The sequence below is a fragment of the Aythya ferina genome (assembly GCF_964211825.1).
Source record: "Aythya ferina genome assembly, chromosome: 1".
Taxonomy (NCBI): Eukaryota; Metazoa; Chordata; class Aves; order Anseriformes; family Anatidae; genus Aythya; species Aythya ferina.
The window spans coordinates 62489312-62515831 of NC_140296.1; the positions used below are offsets into that span (position 1 = coordinate 62489312).

At 35.8% G+C, this 26520-nt stretch overlaps 1 protein-coding gene across 6 annotated transcripts in view; it reads right to left on the bottom strand.

The window, feature by feature from the left end:
• MYO16 (myosin XVI) overlaps positions 1-26520 on the bottom strand; it is a 376631-nt gene that overhangs the window by 49714 nt on the left and 300397 nt on the right. For all 6 annotated transcript variants that reach the window (XM_084526026.1, XM_084526029.1, XM_084526030.1 and 3 more), the window contains exons 28-31: positions 18620-18719; positions 7451-7547; positions 1963-2209; positions 122-429 (exon numbers count right to left, since the gene is read on the bottom strand). In XM_084526026.1, coding sequence (XP_084382152.1) covers positions 122-429; positions 1963-2209; positions 7451-7547; positions 18620-18719 — 752 coding nt within the window. The remainder of the gene's footprint in view (positions 1-121; positions 430-1962; positions 2210-7450; positions 7548-18619; positions 18720-26520) is intronic.

Sequence of the window (26520 nt, forward strand, 5' to 3'; positions counted from 1 at the left end):
AATATTTTACGGAAGCGGGGCTTTTCAAAGGCACTTGTCTGTGCTTAGAGGGATCAAAGTGGAAAGAACAAATCAATAACCTAGAGTAACATTTGTGACGGCTTCCCCCTTTGTGCCTAACCTTCGCTGGCGGTTTCCTTAGAAGCTGCCGACAAGCAAGCGCTAACAGCCTCGTAGGAAGCGCTCAGCCGTGTGTTAGGGTCCCTCTTTGGCTTGGGAGGAGGCTGTTTCCTTGGTGACGGCAGGCTATTGCTGTCCTCCATGCTGAACACAGAGTGCAGGGAGGGGGACCTGATGGATGACCCAGCCGCAGAATGTACCAAGCCGTCCACTGCCATGGGGACGGGGACAGAGCTGGAGTGAAAGTGCTTAGGCGTTCGACAGCCGGCAAAGCTGTCCTCAGAGACCTTCCCACCCTTGTCTTCGGCTCTGAAAACACAGAAGAGAGGCCCAGATGCATTATTCAAGTGATAACAATGAACCTGTTCATGCAAACATAACAACAGCTTTTTGGTAAACAACCTCACAACTCCCCTGCTGCGCGGAGGGGATGTGTGGAGTAATCTTCTGACAAACAAATCCCGATCAAGCTGCTAGCTTTCTTCCATTTCCTGTTTCATGATAAATCAGGACACTGGCCCCTTTTCACACAAATGCAGCTTTCCTTAAGCAGTTGCATATTGTTGATCAGACGTTCACCGAATGAATCGTTCACACTTTGATTGTTGCACACAATCAAAAGCTGCGTTTCCAATCTGAATGATAATTTCAGGGAAATCCATTTTAATGGAAAGTTACTGAGGCAGCAAATGCTGAGCCTTTATCATTATTTTCTAAAAAGACAACAATAAATTCTATTTAGATAATGCAAATCTTTAAAATATTAATGACCTTTTTAACCACCAACATTGGCTGCCTGAACTATTCCACCTAGATATCTATATATCCTCCTGTTAAAGCTTACTTATTAATTATCCCTTTAAAGATATCAAATATGACAGTTTTGGACTTTTACTCATTCCTTTTTTTTTTTCTTTTTTCTTTTTTCTTTTTTTTTTTTTCTATTTTCATGTGTAACGAGAAGTGACAGTTATCAACAAATTGATAAACCTTATAACTTACAGTGGTAGTGTATTAGATAGATGTTCATACCATCATTTTACAAACAATTTTTTTTTTTTTTTAAATTGTATTTCTGCATGGCAGATCACCAGCAGAGCTGGAATTCATGCACAGGATATAGCCAGCTGCCCATGTAGTAAATGAAACAGCTAAAGATGAAAGTGTGGTGCTCAGTGGATAATTTGTTTTCACTGTAATGTTTAATTACAGTCTTTCCTACACAGGCATTTCCTCCAATATGTAATCACTGGGATATTTGAAGCTAATTAAGCAGATGCACTGCCATTTTCACTTTAATAAAAGTCACTGACAAAAGCAATGAAAGCAAAGGCAGTTTTTCCGGATGAGAATTAAGTTCCTATGGAAAAATAAATATTTGTATGTCCAGCAAGTTATAGACACTTTCCTGCAATTGATACATATTTGCTAGTAACTGCAAATGCTACTTTTGCCCATTCAGGTGTCTGAGAGAAAAAAAAAAGATCTCGGACACCACAGCTAAAGAAAGAAAGGCTCTCCAACACCTGCTGGATTTGAACAATAGGTACTCTTGAAAGTTCTGATGGGAACTAAACAAAACAAACTTTTGTCTATTTTTTAAAGAGGCTTCATTATCTTCCTATGAAGCTCCGTCTGCCTCGAATAGTACATTACCAGTATCCTCTAGTTTTGAGACTTAATTACCTGCTACACAGACAAAATTGTGTCTAATACTGATTCAGGCTGAGTATATACTTGAAAATCTTCTAGAATTCCTGTGACTTCCTAAGCAGGGAAGAAAAGCTGAGGAAATGCTCTAATTCCTCACTATCCAGCACAGAAGATATTTTCTCATCTTACCTTTTGTGGACTTCCTCTGGTCTGTTTCTAGCCTCTAGCTTTTCCCTGTGGTAAGCTGCATTCATCTCATTGCGGATCCGGTCATTTTCCCGAGCAATGTCAGAAGCATTTTGAATGACCAAGGCATCATATGTTTTCAGCCCCATATCCTCGACATTCTGCAAGAAGCTTTTGATTGAGGTGACCTCTTGCTGTTTGATGCTCATCTTCTGTAGCATGTGCTGGCGAGCTAGAAATCCTCTTACAACTACCATAACAAAAGAAAAAAATATGGACTAATGAAAGACAGCTAACAAATTAGCAAATAAATTAATATTACTGTGTGTTCTGCTGTAAACATAAAGAAATCAAATTCAGTCAAAATCTTATACAAAGAATGAAAGAAATGTGACTGAATATATACATACAAAAAATGGAACCCTGTTTTCTACTGCCAGTGCTTAAAACAAAGTATGACAGCAAATTCATTCACAAATTTAAGCTATCATAACTCAAAATGTTTACTTTCAATGGTTACTTTTATTTGCATTACAACTGGAAACTTGGATGTATGATGCAGAATGCAGAAGCATACACTTACAAAGCAAAGGTCAAAAGATCAAAATAAACCCCTGAGTAAATGATTGTTGCATTGAATGCCATAGAAATTATAAGATCATTTGGATCTGATCAACTTAAAACAGTATTTTAGATATTTTTGTGTACCTATAAACAGAAAAATAAACCAAAATCAAAACCAACACAAGATCTTTGAGACCTTTTTTTTGCTCATTTTCTTTCAGAAAAACAATTAATGCAAATTTCTGAAATGTTTCTGTCATATCATCTGCATTTTTCAGTTTAAAAATTTCATCTACATTGCATCAGCTTTATGTGTCTATCAGGTCTATTTTTCACACTCCTTGTCAGCCTTATGTTTTGGTGTATCTCCTGTAATAGCTTTCTGTGTTACTTTTCTAAGTATGTATATGCATTTCAACAGTTTCTACCCAACCTAAATACCACATAGTTTCCTAAATTTTCAGAAGCACCCAGCTGATCAGAAACACAAGGCACAGGGATTTCTGTGGCCATGATGACTTCAGCACCAAATTGATTACTCTACCTATAACCAGTGGTATTAGTATTCTTGGAGCATACGTCCTGGTTTAGGAGGAATAGCTGTACCAGCCAAAGGTGCTTTTCTTGTTTGTTTGTTTGCTTGTTTTCAATTTCCCCAAGGTGCTGTTTCTTTCCTGGTCTAGAGTAAATTCTGTGTACCTCACAGGGAAGAACTTCTTTTAGAATTATTTGCCTAGTGCCTGAAATATTGTCAGTTTTCAACTTACATGTAACAAAAATGGGTTAGATTTCATCATTCCTCATAATGTTTGCCATCATTTTGCTCAAATGAAAGTTTTTCATAAGTAAAGTAAACAGGAAGTAAGTAGCCTGTATAAAATGTTGGTTTGGGAGATACTAATGAAAATAATGAGGTTGCAAGACTAAAGAAAAAATAATATATATATATATATATGCTACCACGTATAGGCGTTTTTAACAATGTAATTAAGTGTTAGTTGTAGGAGCACTGCAAAGTAACATCAAATACCAGTCAAGCTGAATTAATCTAAAGGAAAAATATATAGAGAGAAAGATATAATTAGTGTTCTATGAATGTAAGATACTGAATAAAATAAATAACACAAAGAGCAATGTAAGATAGTATCACCTTTTATGTCCTTGTTTGGATATTTAAAACAAGATTTTTTTGGTTTTAGAGATGCTCTAAGCCTGACTGATGAAATATAAGACAGGGTAGTGTTAATATCCTAATGGTGCTGCTATCCAAAATTCACTGGTTTTGGAAATGTTCAAGTTTCTTTGATATTACTTATATACTTTGATATTACTTATAATGGACAACTTTGAAGCTTTACAATTTTTATAATCATAGGCAGCCATGCCATTTTCAGTCCCTTGGAGTTACATTCTATAATAAAATCTGACTTCTTAAAAATCTGAAACATTAATGCACTTACCCAATTTAGTTGAAAAGGAAATTAATAGCACAGTTTTTTTTTTTTGTTGACAATTTTATGAGAATTCACAGTGGATATACACATTACTGAGTATGAATTCATAATGTTGCTGTTGAGAAGGTAATGAATACATGTATAGAACATTATCAGAGTTCAAGGCTCAGAAGGATGAAAAATTTTGAAGAGCTTAAAAATCACAAATTGTTCCTTCACTTCCAGTATTTTCTTTAAAATTACCTGTTGCAGAGCAGATTGGGCATTTGAGAAATGTTTAAGCATCAAATCCTGGATGACTTTGAAAAAAAGCTTGTATATTAAAGTACAGCTGCATTTTTGCAAGTGTGCTCATACATTTGTACTTTGATATTGGCTAAAAAACGAGAGGGGGTCAGTAATACCACTAAGGTAGTTTATGAAAGGGAAATACAAAACGATATCCATTATAACTAGCTGTAGCACCTAGAGACTACTCAGAAATAAGCACTTTCATCAAAGCAGAGATGTTTTGAAGAAATGCTCAAGAAAGTTTTTGTTTGTTTGTTTTTGTTTTTGTTTTCCAGACATTCTCATGATCTGAGTATCTCAGGTTTTCATTAAAAAACGGACATTTCACCACATTTCCTTTTCTATGAGGATATTTAAAAGATTTTGTCTTCAGACACAGAAACAGACAAACAGAAAAAAAAACATAAATTTCATAAGGTCAAAAACAGATGTGAAATGAAACCGTCATTTCCTAGATCTTTACTGCTCTGTGTCATATAGTACTGTATAGGTACTTAGATTGTGTTATAAACTCATTCCTCATTTATGTAGATCTACAATAATTCTGACTTATGCAAATTAGAATAATTGAGGTTAGCACCTTCAGGGCATTAAAATACCTAATTCTTCACAGTTCATCTAAAGTCAAAGATCAGAATAATTAAAATTCAAGTAGACCATGAATCTGGCTTCTGTGATAAATGTTTTAACTATTGTCTATACAATGTATTAATGTTAATTCCTAATCAGGACAAATTTTAATAGAAGAATCTAAAGATGATGGATTTTCCTATGGGTGCAGTCAATTTTCTCAATGATTCAAGATGATCAAAACTTCTCATATGTAGTTCTCAAACTTGCAGAAAAAAAAACACAAAACAAAACAACAACAACAACAAAAAAAAAAAAAAAAAAACAAAAAAAAACAAAACAAAAAAAAAAAAAAAAAAACAAAAAAAAAACTGTAAAATGACCCTTTTCTTTGCCCATGTAAATTAACTTTCAGGATAACAGAAAAAAATTATCTGGTTTGGTTTCTTTAAGTTTAGTTTGTTGTTGTTGTTTTGTTTTGTTTTCCAAAATGTATGGAAATGCTGAAGGGATTGCTTGTAAGACTGGAGTAAAAACATTCTCTTTAGCTAAGAATTTTGGACAAGATCTGTTTTCCCATTTAAGTTCTTTTATAGTTATATGCTACTACATTTTAAGATTGCTACAGAAAATACTGAGTAATTTTGCTGTTAGTCAATATATTACCAAGAGAGATTTATCTTTCTTTGGATACAAGGGATGAGGGGAGAAATACATGGATATGCAGCAGGAGTGATACCATTACTTGCTAAGCATCATCATCCATGTGTAGAAATTTATGCACCTCAGTTTTAGGACTAAATAAGAACAAGGCACAGGTACCTATCCTGCTCCCAACCTGCCAGTGCTCTTTGGCATGGTACTTCTGAATTTCAATTGTAGCTATTTGTGAAGGCCAGCATATTTCATGAGCTAATGTAGTGAAATGGATGTGTAGCTATTTACTTATAAAAGTTCCTTAGTTTCTCAGGTTTCCCAGATTCTAGAAAACTTACAGATGAGCCTAGTTACATAGTACAAACACTTAGTTTTGGCTAAAAAGACTTTTCAAGTTAGCCTAATTAAGGATAACTAGAAGAAAAAAAATAAGACAAGAAAACCTACCATCTTCATTCTTCAGGCAGGGTTTGGCGGATACCTATTCCCTTAGCTCTGTAAAACATGAATGCACCTGAGGTGTAGTGCTCTATAAATTGGACTTTGAAAGGCAAATATTCCCTTCCTTTGAAAAGCTGGCATGAGAAGGGTGACAGGATAAGTCATTGTTGCTTTTCTAAATGTATGAATACAACAGGGTTATTCGGATACAAAATCAGGCACAAGTTTCAGCACCCAGACGACCTGTGGCCTGTGTTAGCTCTTAGCCTCCACATTCATTCCTGAACTGCTACAACTTTGATTCCACTTCCAAATTCAACTTTTCTCTTGGTTTCCTCTATTTTAACAAATACATTTTACACTTTACCTCTATTTTTACAAATACACTTTACAGATATCTTAAGTGTGGGAGACAGAGGGATTTGGCCAACTTCTTTTCAGTGGTTTGCAGGGACAGGACAAGGGGCAATGGCCACAAAATGGAGCACAGGAAGTTCCACTCCAACATGTGAAAGAACTTCTTCACAGTGAGGGTGGTGGAGCACTGGAACAGCCTGCCCAGGGAGGTTGTGGAGTCTCCTCTGGAAATATTCAAGGCTTGTCTGGACACCTACCTGTGCAACCTGCTATAGGGAACCTGCTTTGGCTGGGGGGTTTAACCCGATGATCTCCTGAGGTCCCTTCTAACCCCTACAATTCTGTGATTCTGTGATTTTTCACTGTAGTCTCATAGGGAAGAACAGTTAGTTAAAATGAAATGGTTATATATTCTTAAGTCTGTAATATTGTCTATCTGACTGATAAAACCAACAAGATAGGTCTTTGTCTTTCTGATTTCCTTAAAAGAGGTGCTACTGGGAAATGCTGTAGACATCAGCTAATTAGATCAATAATGCATTGTGTGAAGGAAGTAGCTATTTGAGATTTTGATAGGAAATGGAACAGAAGTATCAGGAAATCAGGAGACAGTGAATACTAACTCATTTTAAAAATGAGCCAAAAATGTCAGTGATCTTAGTAAAAACAAAAACATAGAAGAAAAAAATGCTTAAAATAAAAAAAATACTTTCTAATAAAAAAGCTGCAATAAAAGGAGAAATAAAGACAACCAAACATTAAATTATTAGCTTTGTATTCACAAACATTTGAACACACTGGTATTTTCTATCTTTGTCATTGCATTTGATTTGCAACAAGAAGCTTAAGGTGATATTAATGCCTTGAAAAATCAATGAACATACTTTAAAAAGGAAATATTCAAGCTCTCCTTATTTTTAATTATAGTCAATAGTTTTCCATAAAATTATGTTTCAAAGACAGAAAATGCAAGCATTACCAATGCTTGCATCACCTCCAAAAATCTGTATAAGCAGTTAGTTGGAAATATGTCTATAAGGAAATATATAAAATACAGCACTATTCAAGGAGGAGAAATTTGTTGTTGTTGTTATGCAATATGTTTCTTCTAAGTGTACAAGGTGATAGCTCAGGAATACTTGTTCTGTAATTGTTACCTTTTTGGCAGGTTATAATTTTCTTCTGAAGCTGAAGGCACAAATCGTTGAGATGGTCAGCTTGCCAGTACTTAAGAAACACTTTTCGGACTCCTATCTAGAATACAAACAACAGGGAAACCTTCACCATCAACAAAAAATGCCAGGATGATGACAAGTAAATAACAATAGTATGTATGCAATCCATCTGAGGGTTGAGATCAGATCTGCCATTTAAGAATAGAGTACAATGCCAACAGTTGTGCAGAGAGGCAATATCACTTTGTTGAATAAAAAGTGTATTTAGAAAGGACAAGCAAGCTGTCATACACAAATTCCCCCTTCATGTCCAAAAACACCCGGGGCAAACAGTCTTCACATTAAATATTGGGTTGGAAAAGAAAGCTTTCTGGATGTAATTACACTAATGATGTGTTACTTAGAGACACAGTTTAATGGATAATAGTGCAGGGGGACAGTTGGACCAGATGATCTTAGAGGTCTTTTCCAACCTTAATGATTCTGTGATTATGTGTTAGACAATTTAAGAGAAAACAAGGTTTAGTGTTCATAAAACAGAGGACTGTGAGCAAGGAGAAAGGTGAAAAGCCTTAAACCTATGTGGAGCAGAAAACAGTAGCAGACAGATGACACCTGTGGAAGAGAAAGGATTCAACCCAAGTTGCAGGATAGAAGAAACTCAATGCCATTGGTAAAAACGATTCCTAATGTCCTATAAAATCATGAATCCTGGTTCCTGGAGTTGCCAGCTGAAGCTGTTCTGCAAGTCTCCTCTTCCTCCAGAAGTCAGAGCTGCATTTGTGAAAACTGTTTTCCTATGTATTGACAGAGTGTATGAGCTTCTACTGGAACTGAGCATTTGCTTGGCTGGATTTATTTAGCTCTTTGAGGGTCTTAATAAACACAGCATACCTAGATGTTCTTCTCCTTTTACAGAAAAAATTAATTAGTTACACCAAAAAGAAACACCTTCCTTTTGATACTTCCAGAACATGCTGAAACAATCCTTAAAATTATTCTTTGTATAATCTTCAAAAGCATTCCTTACTAATAGCTTTAAAAAATAAATAATATTAAAAAAAAAAAAAAAAAAAAAAAAAAAGCTACTCCACAAATACAAAGTAACTAAAAAGCTTGGAGAAGTGATGCATTTGTTTATATCACTTTCTTCTCAGAAATTCTGGAGAAGAAACTTCACTTCTAAGAAATAACAAGACAGTACCAGGTAGCTGTGCTATCCAGTGAAGATTATAGCTTTTGTCTAGCTATTTTGTATGGTTTATAAGCATACTGATTAATTAATACCAGTCTGGCTAAAATTGCAGACATTCGTTCCAATTCTTGTTTGTACGCAGAGCACAAGTTCATTTTCTTCTCATTGCACCATCCTGCTCCACTGTTTTTTTAGTATAGATGTAGGAGCCAGATAGTTGGCAGGGAGATTTGCACACCTTTTCAACTAACTGCTTTTAATCCAAACACTGTTGTCAGGTATACTTCACTGGTGGTGATAAACCAGAGATAGCCAAGACACATATACCATGTCTAAACTCCATTAACAAAATTCAGAAGTGACAGGAGCACTTTTTAGTCCTTCAGCTTCCCTTTTCTCTACTCTAGAGAAAAACTACTTTGAAACAAATGTTAGGAGTCTAATTCTGAAGTTTGAGCTGACAGACAATGATTGTCAACTGTTAGTCTCTTAGCTAAAATCAGATGCACTCAACTGGCAAAATTAGAATTATTTCTAATTTTTTTATTTGTTAGTGGCTTTTTTTCCAATAAAATAAGCCTTTTTGTGTTACTGTAAAGCGTGCGAAGGCAAGGTGCTAAAAAAACATATTACTTGTCTTTCTACTGTAGAAACTCATAAATAGGGAATAGGCTTTCTTTACATGCTGAAAATGCCTGGAACAGCTATTTTAGAAAACTAAGCGGCTACAGAAATACTAGCATAGCTTAGCTATTCCAGAAAAGCTCCTCTATTCAGTCCATCTATTCTGGAATAATCCTTCTGCTTACAAATTGAAGTTATTATTCCAGAACAAAATTGCTTTTGTCCAAGAGCCCTGTTTCTACAATTGTAGCTACCCTGGTAAAATGGTGCCATTATGGTTACTTAATAGATTATCCTAAGTGATGCCTAATAATTTCATAACGTCATATTCATCTGAAGCAACCTCACTGAGTTCTCATTAGGCTCTCATACTTTACTCTCAGGGACATATTCTCATCCTCATTTTCCTGACTGCTGACTTCAAATAGCAGTTTTCGCTTTTCTTCCTGTACTTTCACACTTGTCTCCTTGTCTGGTTCTTAGCACTCCAAATTCCTTCTTCATCCATCATCTGCAGTCTGCTTCATTAACTGAACTTGCTAAATTTCCTTAGGAATCTTTCTTTTAGTTCCCAGTTTTTTTCCTCCTTTCTTCAAAAAAAAAAAAAGAAAAAAGAAAAATCAAAGAAAAATAAGTCAACCACTTCCTTCTTCAGTTTAAATTTGCTTCTCTTTCAGGCATCTAATCTCATGTCATGAACAAGCAAATTTTTTATGTTTTCACAGCAAACCATGTCAATTTGCTCTTCTCTTCCCTTCAGGCATTCTTTCTATTTTTGAACCTTCGATTTTCTTCCATGATACCAGAACTTCATCTCGACTCCTCCCACCACATCCATTCTGTCACTAAAGGCTGCAAATTCTACGATAACTGCTCATAAAAAAACAGTTTTCTTTTCATCTTGTTAAATCACATATTGAACTTTTCTTATTACTAGCTTTGGCTACTAAAATCTTCATCTACTTGCTCACATCACCTTAAATGAAGAATTGTTCTATAACTGAATTATTACTTGTATCGTTAACTGTAATGAAATTATCATGTAGTTTTTAAAACTAACATTTTTTTTTTTCTGAGTAGTTCTCAGAAAACCAATGTGCAGATACAGGTACTTCTTAAAATTATATTCTTCTCCTCTGGTAACATTTTCTCTTTATACCCCACTTCTTCTTTCCATAAGCCCTCTGCATCACTTTGAAGACTTTTTTTTTTTTTTTTTTTTTTTAACCCCTGTGTCTAAGGCCTATACACTTTTTCTCATTTCTACCTCTTTCACTCCTTTTCCTAAAATGCTTGTTTCTTTCCTTCCTTCCTCACTGAAAGTCTAAAGCATGCCTCCCTATTAGGGGAATTTTATGGTACTTTGACAGTAGAAAAATCAGTTGAAGGAGATGAAAAATTACATTTTGAAACCTTAGAAGGAACCCTTATTACCAGAAACACATATAGAAAAATTAACAACCCCATTCTCAATTAGTCTCATAATTAACACACTGATCACATCTATGATGTACTTCAAGTGTGTAACTTAACTAAACATGGAGTTGTGATTTATTTTGCAGCATTCAGTCACAAAATCACAGTCAAGACAACTGCTCAAGCTTATGGTCAGTGGAGCTACAAGTGTTCACCATCTGGCTCTGTAGACTCACAAAGCCAGCTAGGGGACGTGCAAATCATCAGCGCTCTTTTCTCCCATCCCATACCCGAGGAACAACATAAATGGATTTATCATGGTATCATTTATACTAAGAACTTTGTTAGTAGAAGTCTGCTATAATTTTTAAGTGAATGAAGAACGGACAGAATACAAATTCATTTTTTACATTCAGATAAAAGCTATCTGCAGATTTTACATCATATGCCAAGTCTACTGAGAATACACAGAGGCATGTATAGAATAAACTACTGTAAGACATCAGGTTGCATTCACATTGCTGGAAATCTCTGTTGCTCCATCTTTGAACTAAATCTGATACCCTCTGAAGCTGATAGAGAACAAGTTAGTCTCCCTGTCTCCTCTGCACAGTTCTGGCGTTCAGTGAAAGCAGAAACACTGAAAAAGGTTGGCATTTCATATGCTGGATATCACTACAGTTTGTGAGCCTGCGTCTTCACTGTGGTCTTTTCTCTAACCACAAAGTGTTTCCTGCTTACCTAGAGGGAAAAAGATTAAAATGTTCTTCCCCTAAAGAAGTCACTTTTCCGTACTTTCTGGGCTACAAAGTGCTTTCATCTGAGTCTGAAATTTTAATGTCATTCAGACTCCTGTAAAAGTAAACCATCTGTGAATTACAGTCACAGTTATTTTAATTAGAAAAGCATTAGGGCTTTAAATGTTATTTTTCAAAATGACACATTTTTTAAAGATTAAGTAAAATTGTCATTGATGACTACCAAAGCTTCAATTACTGCTACAGGCCTTTCTTTCTTTTTTTTTTTTTTCTTTTTTCTTTTTTTTTTTTTTTCCTAGGAGGAGGAAGAAAGGATAGGAGCAAGCTGTTCTTATTCTTTCCTTTTCTTCCTTCCCTTCTCTCTCTCTCTCTCTCTCTCTCTCTCTCTCTTTCTTTCTTTCTTTCAAGAAAAGGTGTAGGATGTAGAAGTACAGACATTCAAAACTATGGAATGGATGCTGAGATGGTGTGTAGGTGGCATGGAGGCAGTATTAGCTCATATTTAATAGGTGTCAAGGGAATCTGTAAAGCTGTTCTTTAGTTTAAAAAAGGCAATTTGTGGGAGTGCTGTGTGTTTCTGGCAGTACTTTCAAAATAGCTACCTACAAAAGACAGAGAACTATAATCTAATGATATTTTACACAATGACACACATTTTCACAGTGCATTAATGAAATGTAGAAAAAAAGCCTTAAAACTATTGTAAAACGTGTCTTTCTGCAGCGTACATGTCTGCAAAAATATTACAATGACAAACACATTTACAGGGCACTGATCTTTTACAAGGACTGAAATGTTATTTTTAAAGGCTTACTCTCTCTGCTTCATTTGTTAGCTTTTCTTTACACATTTTAAGAGCCTTCCTTTATCTCTGGCAAACTACTGACCTTGTACAGTGGCACATACTGAACACAACCACAGTTGGGCATAGCTTATGTATGGTCTTAACATAAGCATGTGAGTAGTCCAGTATTCACGCAAGTGACAGAAGGTATTTATGCAAGAGTTTGTCAGGATCTGGACTTTAGGGAGAAAAACTGTCATTCAGCTCTCTGGGAAATCGCAGAACAATGGTCAACTCTGTTCCAAAAACTGTGCAACCCTCACTGCTCTTCAATGGTGAAACAACAAAGAAAAGACTGCATCAAAGGAAAAGAAATGAACAGGAAGCGTAAGATCTACGTAAGGAATATTTAGCCCTACCCTGGTTTTATCTTAAGGGATCTCTTTATTATAGACCTGTAACTCTATTCTTTCTCAATTCTAGAAATAGACATAGCACTGACAGAAACAAGATGGAAGTATGTGTGAATGTGAACTGAGAAATACAAGCAGCAGGCAACAGGGACAGACATGGCACAGAAGGTAGCCCCTGAGGTGGAAATCTGGAAAACTAAACCCAGACATATAAGAGATGAGCACCGGGACCAAATATGAAGTGACCTTTCTAAAAACAAAAGAAAGAGAAGAAAACAATAGAAAAGGGTCAAGAGAGAGGCAAATAGAGAAAATCAACTTTGAATTAGAATGAGAGACTCAGAGTCCAAATGTGAGAGAGCTGCATGAAAGAGAACTCAGAAGGAAAACGAAGTTTGCCAGACTAGTAATCATAACCACCCTGAAAGGTAGATGGAGGTAGGGAGGGAGAAATATATTCCAGAGGGGGAAAGAAAAAAAAAAAAAAAGGAAATAGGAACCATAGGAAAAGCTCAGTGTGAATAGATAGAGCTGGTCAGAAGTCAAAGTGAATGATCCAATGGTCGAAGAAGATGCTGTGGACTTGTATTGCGTAGCACTAAAGAGCTGCTAGGAAAGCTTGCAGATGAATGCTGACTTGGGCCAGCTTTTTGGCAGTACTGGTGAGGTGTAGCCTCGCTTTGGCAATTTGTGCTAACAGCAAATTATTTCTAAGAATATAATGGGATGATATACTACTTGGACAATGTAATTTTGCTGACAAAATTCAAAGGATGAGGCAAATACAAACACTGGTGTTTTAATCATTTGCCATTAGTTTGGAAACCCCTCCTGGGATTTTTTTTTCAAATGTGAATATGAAATTACTCAATTTTAAAATTGCCTCAAAGACGATTGACTTTTAAAATATGAGATTCAAAACAAAAAGGAAAATTACATTCAGCACAGCTAAGATTAGCAAATGACAAATAAATACACTGAAATACAATTTATGAGGCTCCTGAAATGACTTCAGTAATGTCTGTAGCTGTAAGAATGTGGATTGAAACTAAATCAACATCTGTCTCATGCAGCTACCTGCTGCTGATTTGGAGCTTCAGAAAAAAAAAAAAAAAAAAAAAAGGAAAAAAAAAAAAACAAGAAAAAAAAAAGAAAAAAAAAAAACAAAAACATTCAGACTGACCTTCCTGTACTGCTTATTTCATATCTGATCAGTCTTTAGATCATTCCATTCAAACTTAACACCTGTCTAACTCTCTCCAAAATGAGTGATCTCTTGTTTTCAGAATCCAAGGCTACTGATAAGGAATCATTATGGATTAGAACAACCAGGCTAAAAATTGAAAAGATAAGCTAAGACAAAGATTTTATTAGACACGTTTAAGAAGTCCTGTCTTTTAAACAGACAAGTATTCCTAGCAGTTAAAGGCTCAGAGATTCTCCTTCAGTGAAGTCTGTCCTTCACAGCGCTTGTATTTAAAAGCTGCACTGTACAGTGAGAGCAAATTAAACTGACGTTTTACCTTTGGTAAAATAGAAGTTGTTTGCATTTTGGCAAGCTCTGTATGAAGTAACTGAAGAGTTAACTGCAGATCACTGACCTTAGCTAAACAAAATGTAAAGCTCCGAGTTTTGATGAGAAAGCTCAGTAAGCTATGAGCTAACTCCCCTTTATTGAATTCATATTTGCAAGCTTAACAGTGTGAGGAATGATAATCCAAATGAATGAAAGTTTCCTTCTGTCAGTAAAAGCAGCCAAGGACTGTTTGTGCCCCAGATTTCTCTCAAAGCATGCTAATGTTTGCAAGCTAGTCATGCTATTGGGATGGTAGGCTTTCTTTGGCTAATACATCATTGCATGACAATAAATGAACAATGAATGTGGACTTGTAAAGGCCTTCACATGTTCTGGAGGGTGGGAGATTCTCCTGGTCGACATGAAGCAGCCAGTACTCCCACTCAATTTGACTCTGAAGTTACCATATATCAGCTTGCTCCCTCTTACATTAGTAGCAAAACTCTCAATGACTTCTCCAGGGGTTAAACAAGTCTGTTATTTTCACTCTGTCTGGAGCAGGAATGGTTTGTTTTGATTTAGAAATCTGATTTTCTCTTACATAGGGTGTGCTTAAAAGTCACAGCAAGTAGCTAAGCTTGTCATGATCGAGTATATATTTAAACTGAAAGAACACTTTATCTAGGCTGCACACAGAGTCAGGATGCAAAAACAGCCTTTCATTAGTAGCTCTGCACTTTTATAATTTCTGTAGTTAAGCTAAGTGCACGACTGAAACAGCATTGTATGCCAGCTTCAATTAAACAGCTATTTTATTGTCCTAGTTTAGTTATCTCCAGCTCAGCTTACCCAAGTAACAGCAACATTTCATAAACCTATCAACACTTCTCTAATAAATACTTCCCCCTAACACAGAAGCTGCTGAATCAAGCACAAGACCTTGGCTAGCAGATAGTGTTTGCTCTTGCACTCATCTAAATAGTAGAAAATAAACCAAAATTGGATTCTGGCATTGGGTCTTCTTCATTTGCCCTCAATTTTTAAACAGGCTGCAGTATTTACAAGAGGAGGAAGAACATGTTTTGTGAGTAGGCTTTGAGTTTTGTTGTTTTGTTGGTTGATAAAACACTCTCCAAATGCAAGTTATGTGAGGAAAGAAAGATAAATTGTAAAGTAGGAAAGAAATACAAAGAAACCACTTTCTTCACTCATTTTTGAGAACTCATTTCAGAACACTGATTCGCTTTCCTCTCCCCTCAATTTAAGATCACCTTTCACAAAATGAGATAGTCAAGTATGTTATCCCAAGGAGGATGTAGTGTATCAAGGAGGATAGTGTATCATCTAAATTCACTCAGCTGCTACAGAATCCAGATTTTTCCTTCCTTCCCCCACCCCTCACCTCCCTTCTGTGGAGTTCATTGCCAACCTTGTCCTCTGATGACATGTAAGCAGGAGGTTGATTTCAGATGTGTGTTGCTTTTTCCTAAACTTCACCATCCTTGATGTGGATACTTTAGCTGTCTATTTTTTGGCCAATTTATCCATCCAAATCTGCAACAGTTCTTCAGGGAAGTGCAGGTAACAGAATTGGGGAAGACATTCTTTGACTTATTCATGAACCCCTGCATCAAACAGATTTTCAGTTCCAGCAGTGACTCATTTGAAGTAGTTACTGCTGGCAACAGTGGCTGAATAAACTGGTTATATGTGTAACCCCCTAACTCTTGGATGATTTTTAGTGATGCACTGTAACATAACTCCTTTTCTCTGACTTAGGTAGCTGATGTCATCCCAGGTTCTTGATTTTTCTTTTCCTTCCCTTTCTTCCCCCTCCTTCTTTTCTTTTCTTTTCTTTTCTTTTCTTTTCTTTTCTTTTCTTTTCTTTTCTTTTCTTTTCTTTTCTTTTCTTTTCTTTTCTTTTCTTTTCTTTTCTTTTCTTTTCCTTTCTTTTCCTTTCTTTTCCTTTCTTTTCTTTTCCTTTCTTCTCTTCTCCTTTTTTCCCTTTCTTTCTTTTTTTTTTCCTTTCCTTTCTTTATTTTTTTGGAGTCCTCTGCTGTAAAAGCATAGAGGAGGTCACCCATGACAACTACAGATTGTATAAGCTTCCTCATTTAGATTGTTATTTAAAGTTCAACTTTCATGATTAGTCAAATGAATCAAAAAAGATAATTGAGAGAGAGAGATTATGTGACACAGACATTAGTCACTACTGGTATACAGTTTTGTATCAGCAACACAAAATGTGGTGAATTCAAGTTTGTATTCACTGGGCATTTTCTGTAAGAAGTTTTCTGGACTTAGAATTAATTTTCTCCTAGATTTTCTTCCATTTTCTTTCATCTGTTTGTCATAGGTCTTTGTGGCTTGAAGTGGTAAGGAGCAGGTCACTCACTCTTTCAGACAGCCCTTTTTCCTTTCAGCTTAGTCTGTTGCCAGTGTGCTTCTCAGTCACTCACTGACAATGGTATAACTATCTCCTACAACCCCCCCATTCCATTTAACTTACCGACATCACCTAAGAGTTTGTCTCCTTACTGGTTTGAAGGAAAATGCATCATGTGCTGCTGTAGTTTTGCACACCTGACTTCTCACGGTGAAAATGATATTCTGGAGTCAGAACCTCTAAAACCTGTTTGAGATCACAAGCTGCATTCCCTGAATAATGGAAGGATCATGTTTTGCAATTTCTTTCTTACATTTTTGTTTTTCAAGGTTTCAGGCTTGTTTTCAAACACCAGTCACTATACAATCACTAGTCTTGAGCTACAGAATATCACTGATGGCCAATTGGTTTTTGGGGGGCTGTAATGCTGTTACTGGGGAAATAAACTTGATAGGCATCTTGCTCTGTTTTGTGACTGGAGCACAATATGTAATTACTGTTACATAGCTTTTGTCCCATATCAAACTTGTAGCCTCAAACAAGTTCTGAAGGTTAGTGGTACTCTCAGCTCCAGGTACTCATAAGGTAAAATACATCTTCTAGATATTAATGACTGTTTTTTGTTGTTGTTGTTGTTTTGTTTTGTTTTGTTTTGTTTTTTTACAGGGAACTTTCTGGCAAGGATGCAGAATATGCTCCAGTACTGACCTAAGAAAACTGACCTAAGGAAAACAAGTCTATTTTATGATTTGTATCTTCTTTTGGGCCTTTCTTTTTGCTCTTTACTATTTAGATCATTAGAATTTAGATTATACAATGATATGTGTCCACTACTTACTTTAGTGACTAAAAGGGAACTTAAACAGAATTTTGACCAAAGAAAAACCTTCTTATGTGTCCACGTACAGGTAATCATGCATATGTGGGTAGGTACAATTTTTTCCTGTTATAAGTAAAGAATCTAGGACACTGAAAAAAAATCAGTGTTCACTCAGAGAAAATCAGCACAAGTCTAACACAGTCCTTGTCCTTCATCTACCTTTCCTTTTTCTTTTTTTTTTTTTTCCAGAAACCTTTTCTGGCCATCTTAATGCTTGGACATTGTTACATGAATTGGAAGATATGTTAACCCCTTCCTTTAAACTAATAGGCTTTTAGAATATATGAGTGTTCTGACCACTCGTCCATCCCTAAACTTCAGACCTGCCTCTGAAAATGGTCCAGATGCTGTCTTGTGGTATAAATTTCAGTTCTCCTAGGCTCAGAAAAGACCTCATACTGTCCAGATCCATACATTAAGTCACAGAATGCTTCCTTTCCATACATTAGCTTATATAGTGTGAAAGGGAGCAACATTTTCTTTAGAAATTGCATATGGCAGGGAAATCACTGCTTCTAAATTACAAAATTACCCTAAGAGTACTTTGGCCAAATGGAGACATATGCATTGCAATCCTTATTCTGGTGAGGATTAACCATGGTATAAAAAGGATAAGGAGAAGGGATGGGAAGCTGAGAGCTTCCTGTTCATTGGCTTTTTTCTGGTGGTGGTGGTATTTGTACTCGATGTACAGTGATCCTAGTTACCTAGCTCTGAGTCAGCATACTGCTACCTATACAGGCACTGACTAGAAGGGAAGTCCTAAGCAAAAGTTTTCAGTCTGTCCTATTATGACAGTAAAGCATTTAGCATAGACTTTTACATGAAGAAAATATGCAGGTGTTTTTGTTTATTTGTTTTTTTTCTTTCCCAATTCAGAAACAATTCAACCACTAAAACGCCACCAGATACTTTTAAAAACCTGGATACAAATTTATAAAGTGTACACGCTTAACTGAATTCCTTTTCTTCCCACAAGAGTACACCAATTTTTGACACAATGATCACAGCTACTCATATGGTAGAAAACTCAGAAAATCAGCTTGATTCTACTCCAAAGCATATATTAAATGTCAAAAGAATGTACTGCTGCAAAGGATCTGGTGGCTTGCCACAATGGAAGTGACTCAGCTAGCTTGTTTAAAGAATGATATTTTAATTGCTTTGTAGATCACAAACCTGCCAGCCTTGTAATTTACACTGCTGAAGAACAAGACGACATCTCTCCTTGGCAGACAACTTCTTCTCTCCTGCTGCTGTATCAGCCAAATCTTTATACCTAGAAAAATTAGCAGAAGCAGAGTTACTCTAATGTGGGACTGGTTGACATTTTTGCAGATACTGTGAGTTTTCCTTTGACTTTCAAATCTCTGATATACAAACTGGAATCTTAGGATTCTGCTGCAGGTGAAGAAAACAAGGAGACCAACTGCTTTAAATCTTTCATGTTATTAGACATGACCTTGGCTAATAACAGTGTGGGATAAGTAAGGCCTAAACTCAGATTTGCTTCTTGTCAGTTCTTCTGATGCCTCACTGAAAATCAATGCAGAAAGCCTCATCAACTGATTTAATTGGTACTGAGTTAGGTCACTGAAAGGAGGAAAATATTTTTTCAGTATATGTTATATAACATATGGCTACCACAAAGTAATTCATAAGAAAGTGGCATTGCTTAAAATGTTTTCCATCAACCTAAAAACATTTTTTCTTCATTTTGAAGCATTTGAATGAAATGTCTTGTAGCAAAAAAGACTTTAAGAACTTGATCAGTTTACACTATTGGAAAGGAGATCAAGAGGAGAGTTCATTACAGCATCAGAGTACCTTCAAAGATAAAAAATGCTAGCTATTAAAATGCTCTTTGATGTACAAAAGAAAAGAACCAATGTAGGAAACAAGTTATACAAAGTTAAATAACAGAAAATTTCAATTTTAACTGTGAACTTATTACAACATACTACTACTAAAGAAACGAATTTACCACAACTTGATGCCACATATTATTACTATAATTTCTTGAAGGCATTTCTCAGTCTAGATATGACTAGATGTAACAAGTTAGAATGCTTTTTCATTACAAAAAGCCAGTTTTTGAAAGGGAAAGATTTCACAAATGTGCCACATTTGAGTAATCTCCCAATGAAACAGAGATAAGTTTTGAAGTTTGTGTGCCAACTACATTTCCTGAGATTTGATTTGTTTGGTACTCTGGTGCAACACAAAAGTGCTGTCCCAGGCCCACTCACACAGACCATGGCAGGCAGAGCTGCCGGGTTCCGGGGATATCAATGGTCCCAGAAGCCATAGCAACTCTGGAGCAATTTCGTCAGGCAAACCACTTTAAGGCCAAATTGAACCTCTTCTTCTAGCATCCTGGAGCTACACTGAGCTTCTGCAGTCTGGGAATGTCAACTGGTCTGGCAGCAGTCCTGCTGAAGACTCTACAGCTAAGGATCTATGGCTAGTAAATGAAATTTGAGAGGAATTATTTCTGCCGTAGAAAATATATCTGGAAAAACAAACAAACAAACAAAACACAACCCAACAAAAATCACCATCACCACCGACAAAGCAAACAACAACAGACAGCCTGTGCCCGTTTATTAAGTATTCTACTATGTTCTGTTAAACACTGTCACCTTCCAATGGAGTGTAGCCATATTTGAACATCCTTCTGAGATTACTGGTCATTAGCCTGTTTTAATTCCCAAATTATGTCCAAGATTGGTTTGGCGGAATTCTGGTTGGAAGGGGCCAAAACTTTATCAGAAACCCTTCTGATTAGTCTAACACCTTAGACTATCACTAGGAAACTGGGGATCTTATTTTCTTAATAGCTCAACTATGGTCAGAAAGACATTTGCTTTGTGTATTGCCATTAAGGCTGGGGCCACCTTGTTTCCATACTTGTATCAACCAGCTTTTCTTAGAAATCATGGAGAATCAGAGGTATTAGAGAGAAAACAGCTGGAAAGCTTAGCAAATGCTGACTAAAATGAAGATGATTCAGCATTGACTCACAATGCATGAAGATGCAACTGTGAAAGTGGCCAGCCTGAAACTCACTCATAGTAGAAACCCAGAGAAACATATTTCATTCCTAAAGCAGTGCCAAATCAAAGTTTAAAAGGCTGAAATTCTAACTTTGGTTCAGATTTACTTTAGAACTATTCAAATCACAGGACTCAAAACAAGGATTACCAAATGTACTTTGCAATCTCTATTATACAAGAAGCTGGACAAAAATGATCCTTTGATTTTCCCCAATCTTAAAAATCTTTGAAATTTCATTACATTATCCTGGAAGTCTAATCAAAGTTTAAAATTCCTGTCTACCCCTTAAAACAAGTTCTATCTTAGAGAAAGAGGACAAGCTAGTGGTTGTGGTAACAGACACAGAGCTAACTATGGAAATTTAAATTAATTTCCCAATTCTGCCACAAATTTCCATTTTGAATATAGGAAGTTATTTTGAAAATAACCTACTTCTTCCTAAGTTAGCTACTGAAAAGCTATGCTCCTAGTCTGAGTTAGCCACCTAAATCTCACAACAGACTGTGAAGACAGGTTTTTCCATTGGGTGATTTGTTCTATGCATCCTAGACATTTTTCTTAAAATGAGAAGAGATTGCCCTCTGGAGGTGCTCTTCTCTACTGACCACAGATGGACTTGAGAGAAGTCTAGACTGGAGGCCTGCATTTTGGGTGGCTGAGAGGGCTCTCACTCTATATCTACTTGTCTGACTGACTGACTCATCTGCTGAGTGGGCCTAAGAGAACTTCCTTATTTCTCCTCTCTGTCTTTTTCAAATTTGTTGGCTATCTAAACACCTAGAATGAAAAACAAAACAAAACAAAACAAAACAAAACAAACAAACAAAAAAAACAACAACAAAAAAACATTACTTTTAGACTTTTAGACTTGGTATCATCATCTGCCATCTCAGATCAATCACTTTAATCTTGTATATGACTGTTTAAACAAAAACTACACAAAATTTGTAGCTATTTTTCTCCACCAGAATGTTTCCCTGGTTGATTTGATTTTCAGCACAATACTGATACAAATATCAGTACTGACACCAGGATAGTAATGGGAATGGAGAAACAGGGATGAGCAGACTACATCTGTTGGTGGCAGCCCAAATTTGTCCTGGACAAAAGTGGCGTTGTAATCATAAGCTTATTTGACTTTTTTTCATAGCTAATTTTAAATGTGTTAAAGCATTTAAACTTTCTTTATTTTGTTTTTCCTTTTGGAGGTATAACCAAACATGTAATCTATGGCTTTGTGATTTTTTTTGTATTTTAAACTTGATATTCCCTTCAGGAAGCATTTTGTTAAAAAGAAAGCAAAATAAAATTGATAATAAACTGAGATATAAAACAAAACACACAAAAAAACTTGTAATAAACAATATTATTATCAAAACATGAAATTATTCATATTTAGCATATCAGATACTTTCTACTGTGAATGGAAGCTTGTGTTGCCATACAGACACAATAATTTAATGTCCTGTTAAATTTAACACTTTCATGGTCTCAAGAATAACAAAAGAACTTACTATTCATCATATTTACTGTATCATAGTAAAATCATAATAAAAATACTGAATTTATGTTGTAGGCTTGTATAGATAAACTTGAGTTATGTGCAAACACTGAGGTTTGCTTCTGGGGAAATGCAATCTGTAGAGTCTTTGAAACCTTCCCTTACCAGAGAATTCTGTTAGCAATGTAACCTTAGTTCACTCTTAGGTAAACGAACAACCCAATTAAATACCAGGCTTCTTCTCACTGACAGGTCATATATTTTCCCCACATAAATAACGCAGAATATATTTGTAAGGCTTTAGAGGCGATCCCGAGAAACCTAGTGAGCTACCTTGCTAAAAAAGACTTCAATGAGGTGAAATACATTTCAGCTAAACTTCCATTGATGAATTAGTTGTGTAGACTTTCTTAAAAGTCAATAGAAGATGCTATTTGAGTGTCATATACTCTGTTGTAACACCGATCCTTAAAATAGTTCAGATAAATTTTGCACTGTATGACCCCATTTCTTTCCACTGAGTATAAAAATAGGGTATGTATGCTCCCAATTCCAGCATAGACATGTACCGTTAGACAAAGTGAGTCCCTTTCCTAGGAAAGTAGAGAGGCTGATAAAAAGCAAGATCTCATGTCCTAGCCAGAGCAATTTATTCACTAATGGATCCAAAACAAAATAAAAACCAGGCAGATTTAAAGGATTAAATTGACTATACTCCTCCGCCAACATGTAAACACTAACGTAGTGTGCATTAGGAAATGCAAGACCACTTGCACCCTCCTTCCAGTTACAAATGATCATCAGGGAGCTCTCCCAGTCTTCATCCTCTCTACAGGAAACCAGTGTGTGTTTACCTCACCTTCATCCTTAGCACTGTCCTCTTCCCAACCTGTAAGTTTAACACAACAGAAGAAAGCTTTTGGCTAGACAGGTTGGCACTGTGAGCATGGTCTGGCTGGAACCCTCTGGTGTCGTAGAACTTGTGCTCTAACCTCTTTTCTTTCACTTCTCAGTGTTGCCCTTTATCATGAAGATTTTTTTTGATTGTTTGGACTAGACACTACTGCCAATGCCTTCAGGTAGTTTGTGAATATGGAAAACTCAGTTCTCTTGGGTCTTCAAAGATGAGTGTTATCTGATCATTTTCTCCTTCACTTCCCTAAGTACACAACTGACAAGATCCAGCAGGCTGCTTTTTTTTTCTTCTTTTTTCTTTCTTTTTTTTTTTTTTCTTTGTTAGAATATTCCTGAGTTCAGGTTATGGCACAGTAACCCACAGACATACTCTCAGGCTCAGCACATTATTTGATTTACATGGAGTGTGCACAAATAGGCCGTAGGGCTGTACTCCCAGTTCTGTATACACAGCAAATCTTTAAGCATCGGAATAAACACCACACACTCAATTTCAATAGAACATCAACATGATAGAAGACACTAATGGAAAGAACATTGCAAGTACAAAGGGCACAAAAACAAGCAGCTCCAAATCAACAGCTTACACAAACCACATTGGTGTCCTTGAACTGATGCCTCAAAAATACCTTTTTTTCTCTCTCTCTTTTTTTTTTTTCTTTTCTCCTCTTTGTTTGATTTTGCTATTCTATTTCTCAGGTCTTTCTCCTGCTTAGCCAAGAAAGAACAAAGTTAGAGATATCTACTGAGCGCAGTCCAATGTCCTCAGTAAGAGGACAGCTTTGAATACCAGAACTCCAATCTTTCCTGAAAGCAACTCCTTCTCTCCATGTCTTTGTCTTGTTATTTCAGAAATGAAAATCACATATGGCTGGCATGCAGCTGCCTTATAGCAGTGCTAAGTAATGTAGTTTTAAGTGGTAAATATCCAAACACAGCTTATGCAAAGAAAAATAGTCAGTCCTGCCAGTGTAATTCATTATGTTGCCGTTTCGTTTTCTCTTTCTTTTGTTTACTATGCTGTATTCTGTTTGCCAAGTTAAAATGGCATGATTCAGTAAGATCTATTCAAAAGGTAGTGAATAAAAGAAGGCAATCCAAATTAACCTGTATAATGTATTTCTGCTAAAAGAAATGTAAAAATTGTCATCACAAAGGAGTAAAAACAGGTTGTGCTGTCTTACTAAATTCTCTTTTCTTCCTTTCTAAACTTCTTCTTTTCTTCCTTTGACAACCAGTAACAGATTGATGTATTATTATGTCTGTGAAATATGTGAAAGAGATGGACTTTGTTTGCAAAACTTGTCACTATGTGCTCATAACTCAAGATCTTTAGTTTTGTTTGTTTGGATTTGGGGAGGATGGGGAGAGTGGGTTAGGCATGGCTTGTATTTGAAAAATCTATCAAGTGAGAGCTGAAATATCTAGAGGATCTATCTACTGCAGAGAGAAACCTATCCTTTTCAAGGGAAGATAAGACATTTGGAAACGTTTCAAGTGATAGAAACTTTGTAAAAACAGTCACCAGAAAAGAATAGGATGGAATTTTGATTAATGTTATGTGTATACATGTATAAAGGATACATAGTCATTCTAGTTCCCTGTGTTATATCTTTTTTTTTTTCTTTTTAATTAAAGGAATAACCTAATTATCTTTGAAATATGAGGAACAAGGGAAATTCCAGATAATTAGAAAAGGTGAAATAGAGTATTATAGTTTCCAAGAAAAGAAAAGTGATTTTGCCAATCTCTGTGCAATATATAAAATATAAATATATTGTTATACAGCATAAATATTAACACTCAAATCAGGTATTCAAAATTTGAGATAGAATAAACCCTTGACAGACATAAAAAGATGCCTTTATAAAAACAGATTATAGCAGACAAAAGAGATTGTATTTGGGGCTTATTTGGTAGAAGTACGAAAATACAAGATAAGAGGACTGTAAGTTTCACCTTTATGTAACACAACAGTTTTGGACTGAGTCTGCTTCATACAGACTTACAGAGATAATCCGTATAGGTGTGGACATGAACATACATGCATGAAGTGCAATTTGCCTAATAGGTTTGAAATGATGAATAAGTATATGTGGCAATGAACCAAAACTTCAGAGTACCTGCATACCATGGTATTAGGTTTTACAATATCTTAATTGATATCAAGCAATGCAGGATTAAATGGCTAGACCTACAGACCAATTAGAATTAAGAGAGAAAATAAAATTAGAGACATTTTGGAAAAACCGCAAGCAGTTTTGCTGGGTTAACCTGACAGCTATTTGCTGAGAGAAAGAAACCTGAAAAGCAATCATGCTGAGAGCAATCTTACAGCAAACTGCCAGGTATGATAGCTTCATGACAGTGCTTTTATACACCACTAGAACCCAGAAACTTTTCAGCTGATGAAATATTCTGATTTTTTACTTCAACATTTTAATTCCTTACATAAAGGCACAGGGTCATGAATGGCACACTTTAACATGTCTATGGAGAAAAAGAAAAATAGAAAGACCTAAATGGTATGTAACTGAGATAAAATAGCAAAATTAAGGACAAAGAAGCACAAGTGAAAAAGACTTAGAAAATCCCCATGGCATAATTTTACAGTGACCTGCATCAGCCCTACATGGAGCTCAGTACAGACTTTTGAGGGAGGGTCTGGGCTGTGAAATCCACTGAATCACAATAAACTTGCACAGGAAGTGGTTGTTTAGGATATCTTAATTTAGACTGAATAAAGTACAAAATAAATCCAAAATAAATCTCTCATATAAAGAAACCAGTTGTGATGGGTGATAGACAAGTGACTTGAAAGGATTTTTTTTCTTTCCTAAATTTTATGGGTTTTGCATCAGGTTTTGTCATCCTCAATCTTTTCTAGATGTGTGAACTGCAATTTCTGGAGAGAAGAAATAACGAAGACCCACGTATCTTAATCCTGGAATATTTATTCATATACTTCATGTAATTAAGCAGGGGCTTCCTCATCTCAGACAATGTGGCAGCAGAATAATAAATAGAATATAAATTATAGTTCAACTCTTGGGATTAGTGGATTCAGCTATGCAAATAAAAAAATGAATTCACAACATCTGCTAAAGATTTGCATTACAATACTTCTGCATTATCTTACTTAAAGCTGACACTCCCATTCCACCTACATAAAGCAATGTAAAAATGTATTTACTTAAGGAATTGGCAAAAATTAAATCAAAAATACACTTGCATCAAACAGACAATCACCCATATTACACAAACATGCCTCTAACTCTGTAAATGTTTACATTTCCCTCTAGGCCTTCTCCATAGCTAATTTCCTCTTCATGTTTGGGCACTCCACAAGCACACACATAAAGCAATAAAATGTTTCCCTCCCTGTACATGAAATATAAGGACTGAAGAACAAATTCAACTTTATCAAACTGATAACTTGATTCTGTATTATACACAGTGGTTATAGGACTGCTGTATAATGAAACGAGTTTACCTTCACAGACATAGCCATGTGAAAACAGGGCATCAAAAACAGACGCCCTGCAAAACTTAAAGGATCAAAAGGTACACTTTTTTTTTTTTTTTTTTTTTTTTTTAACACACACCA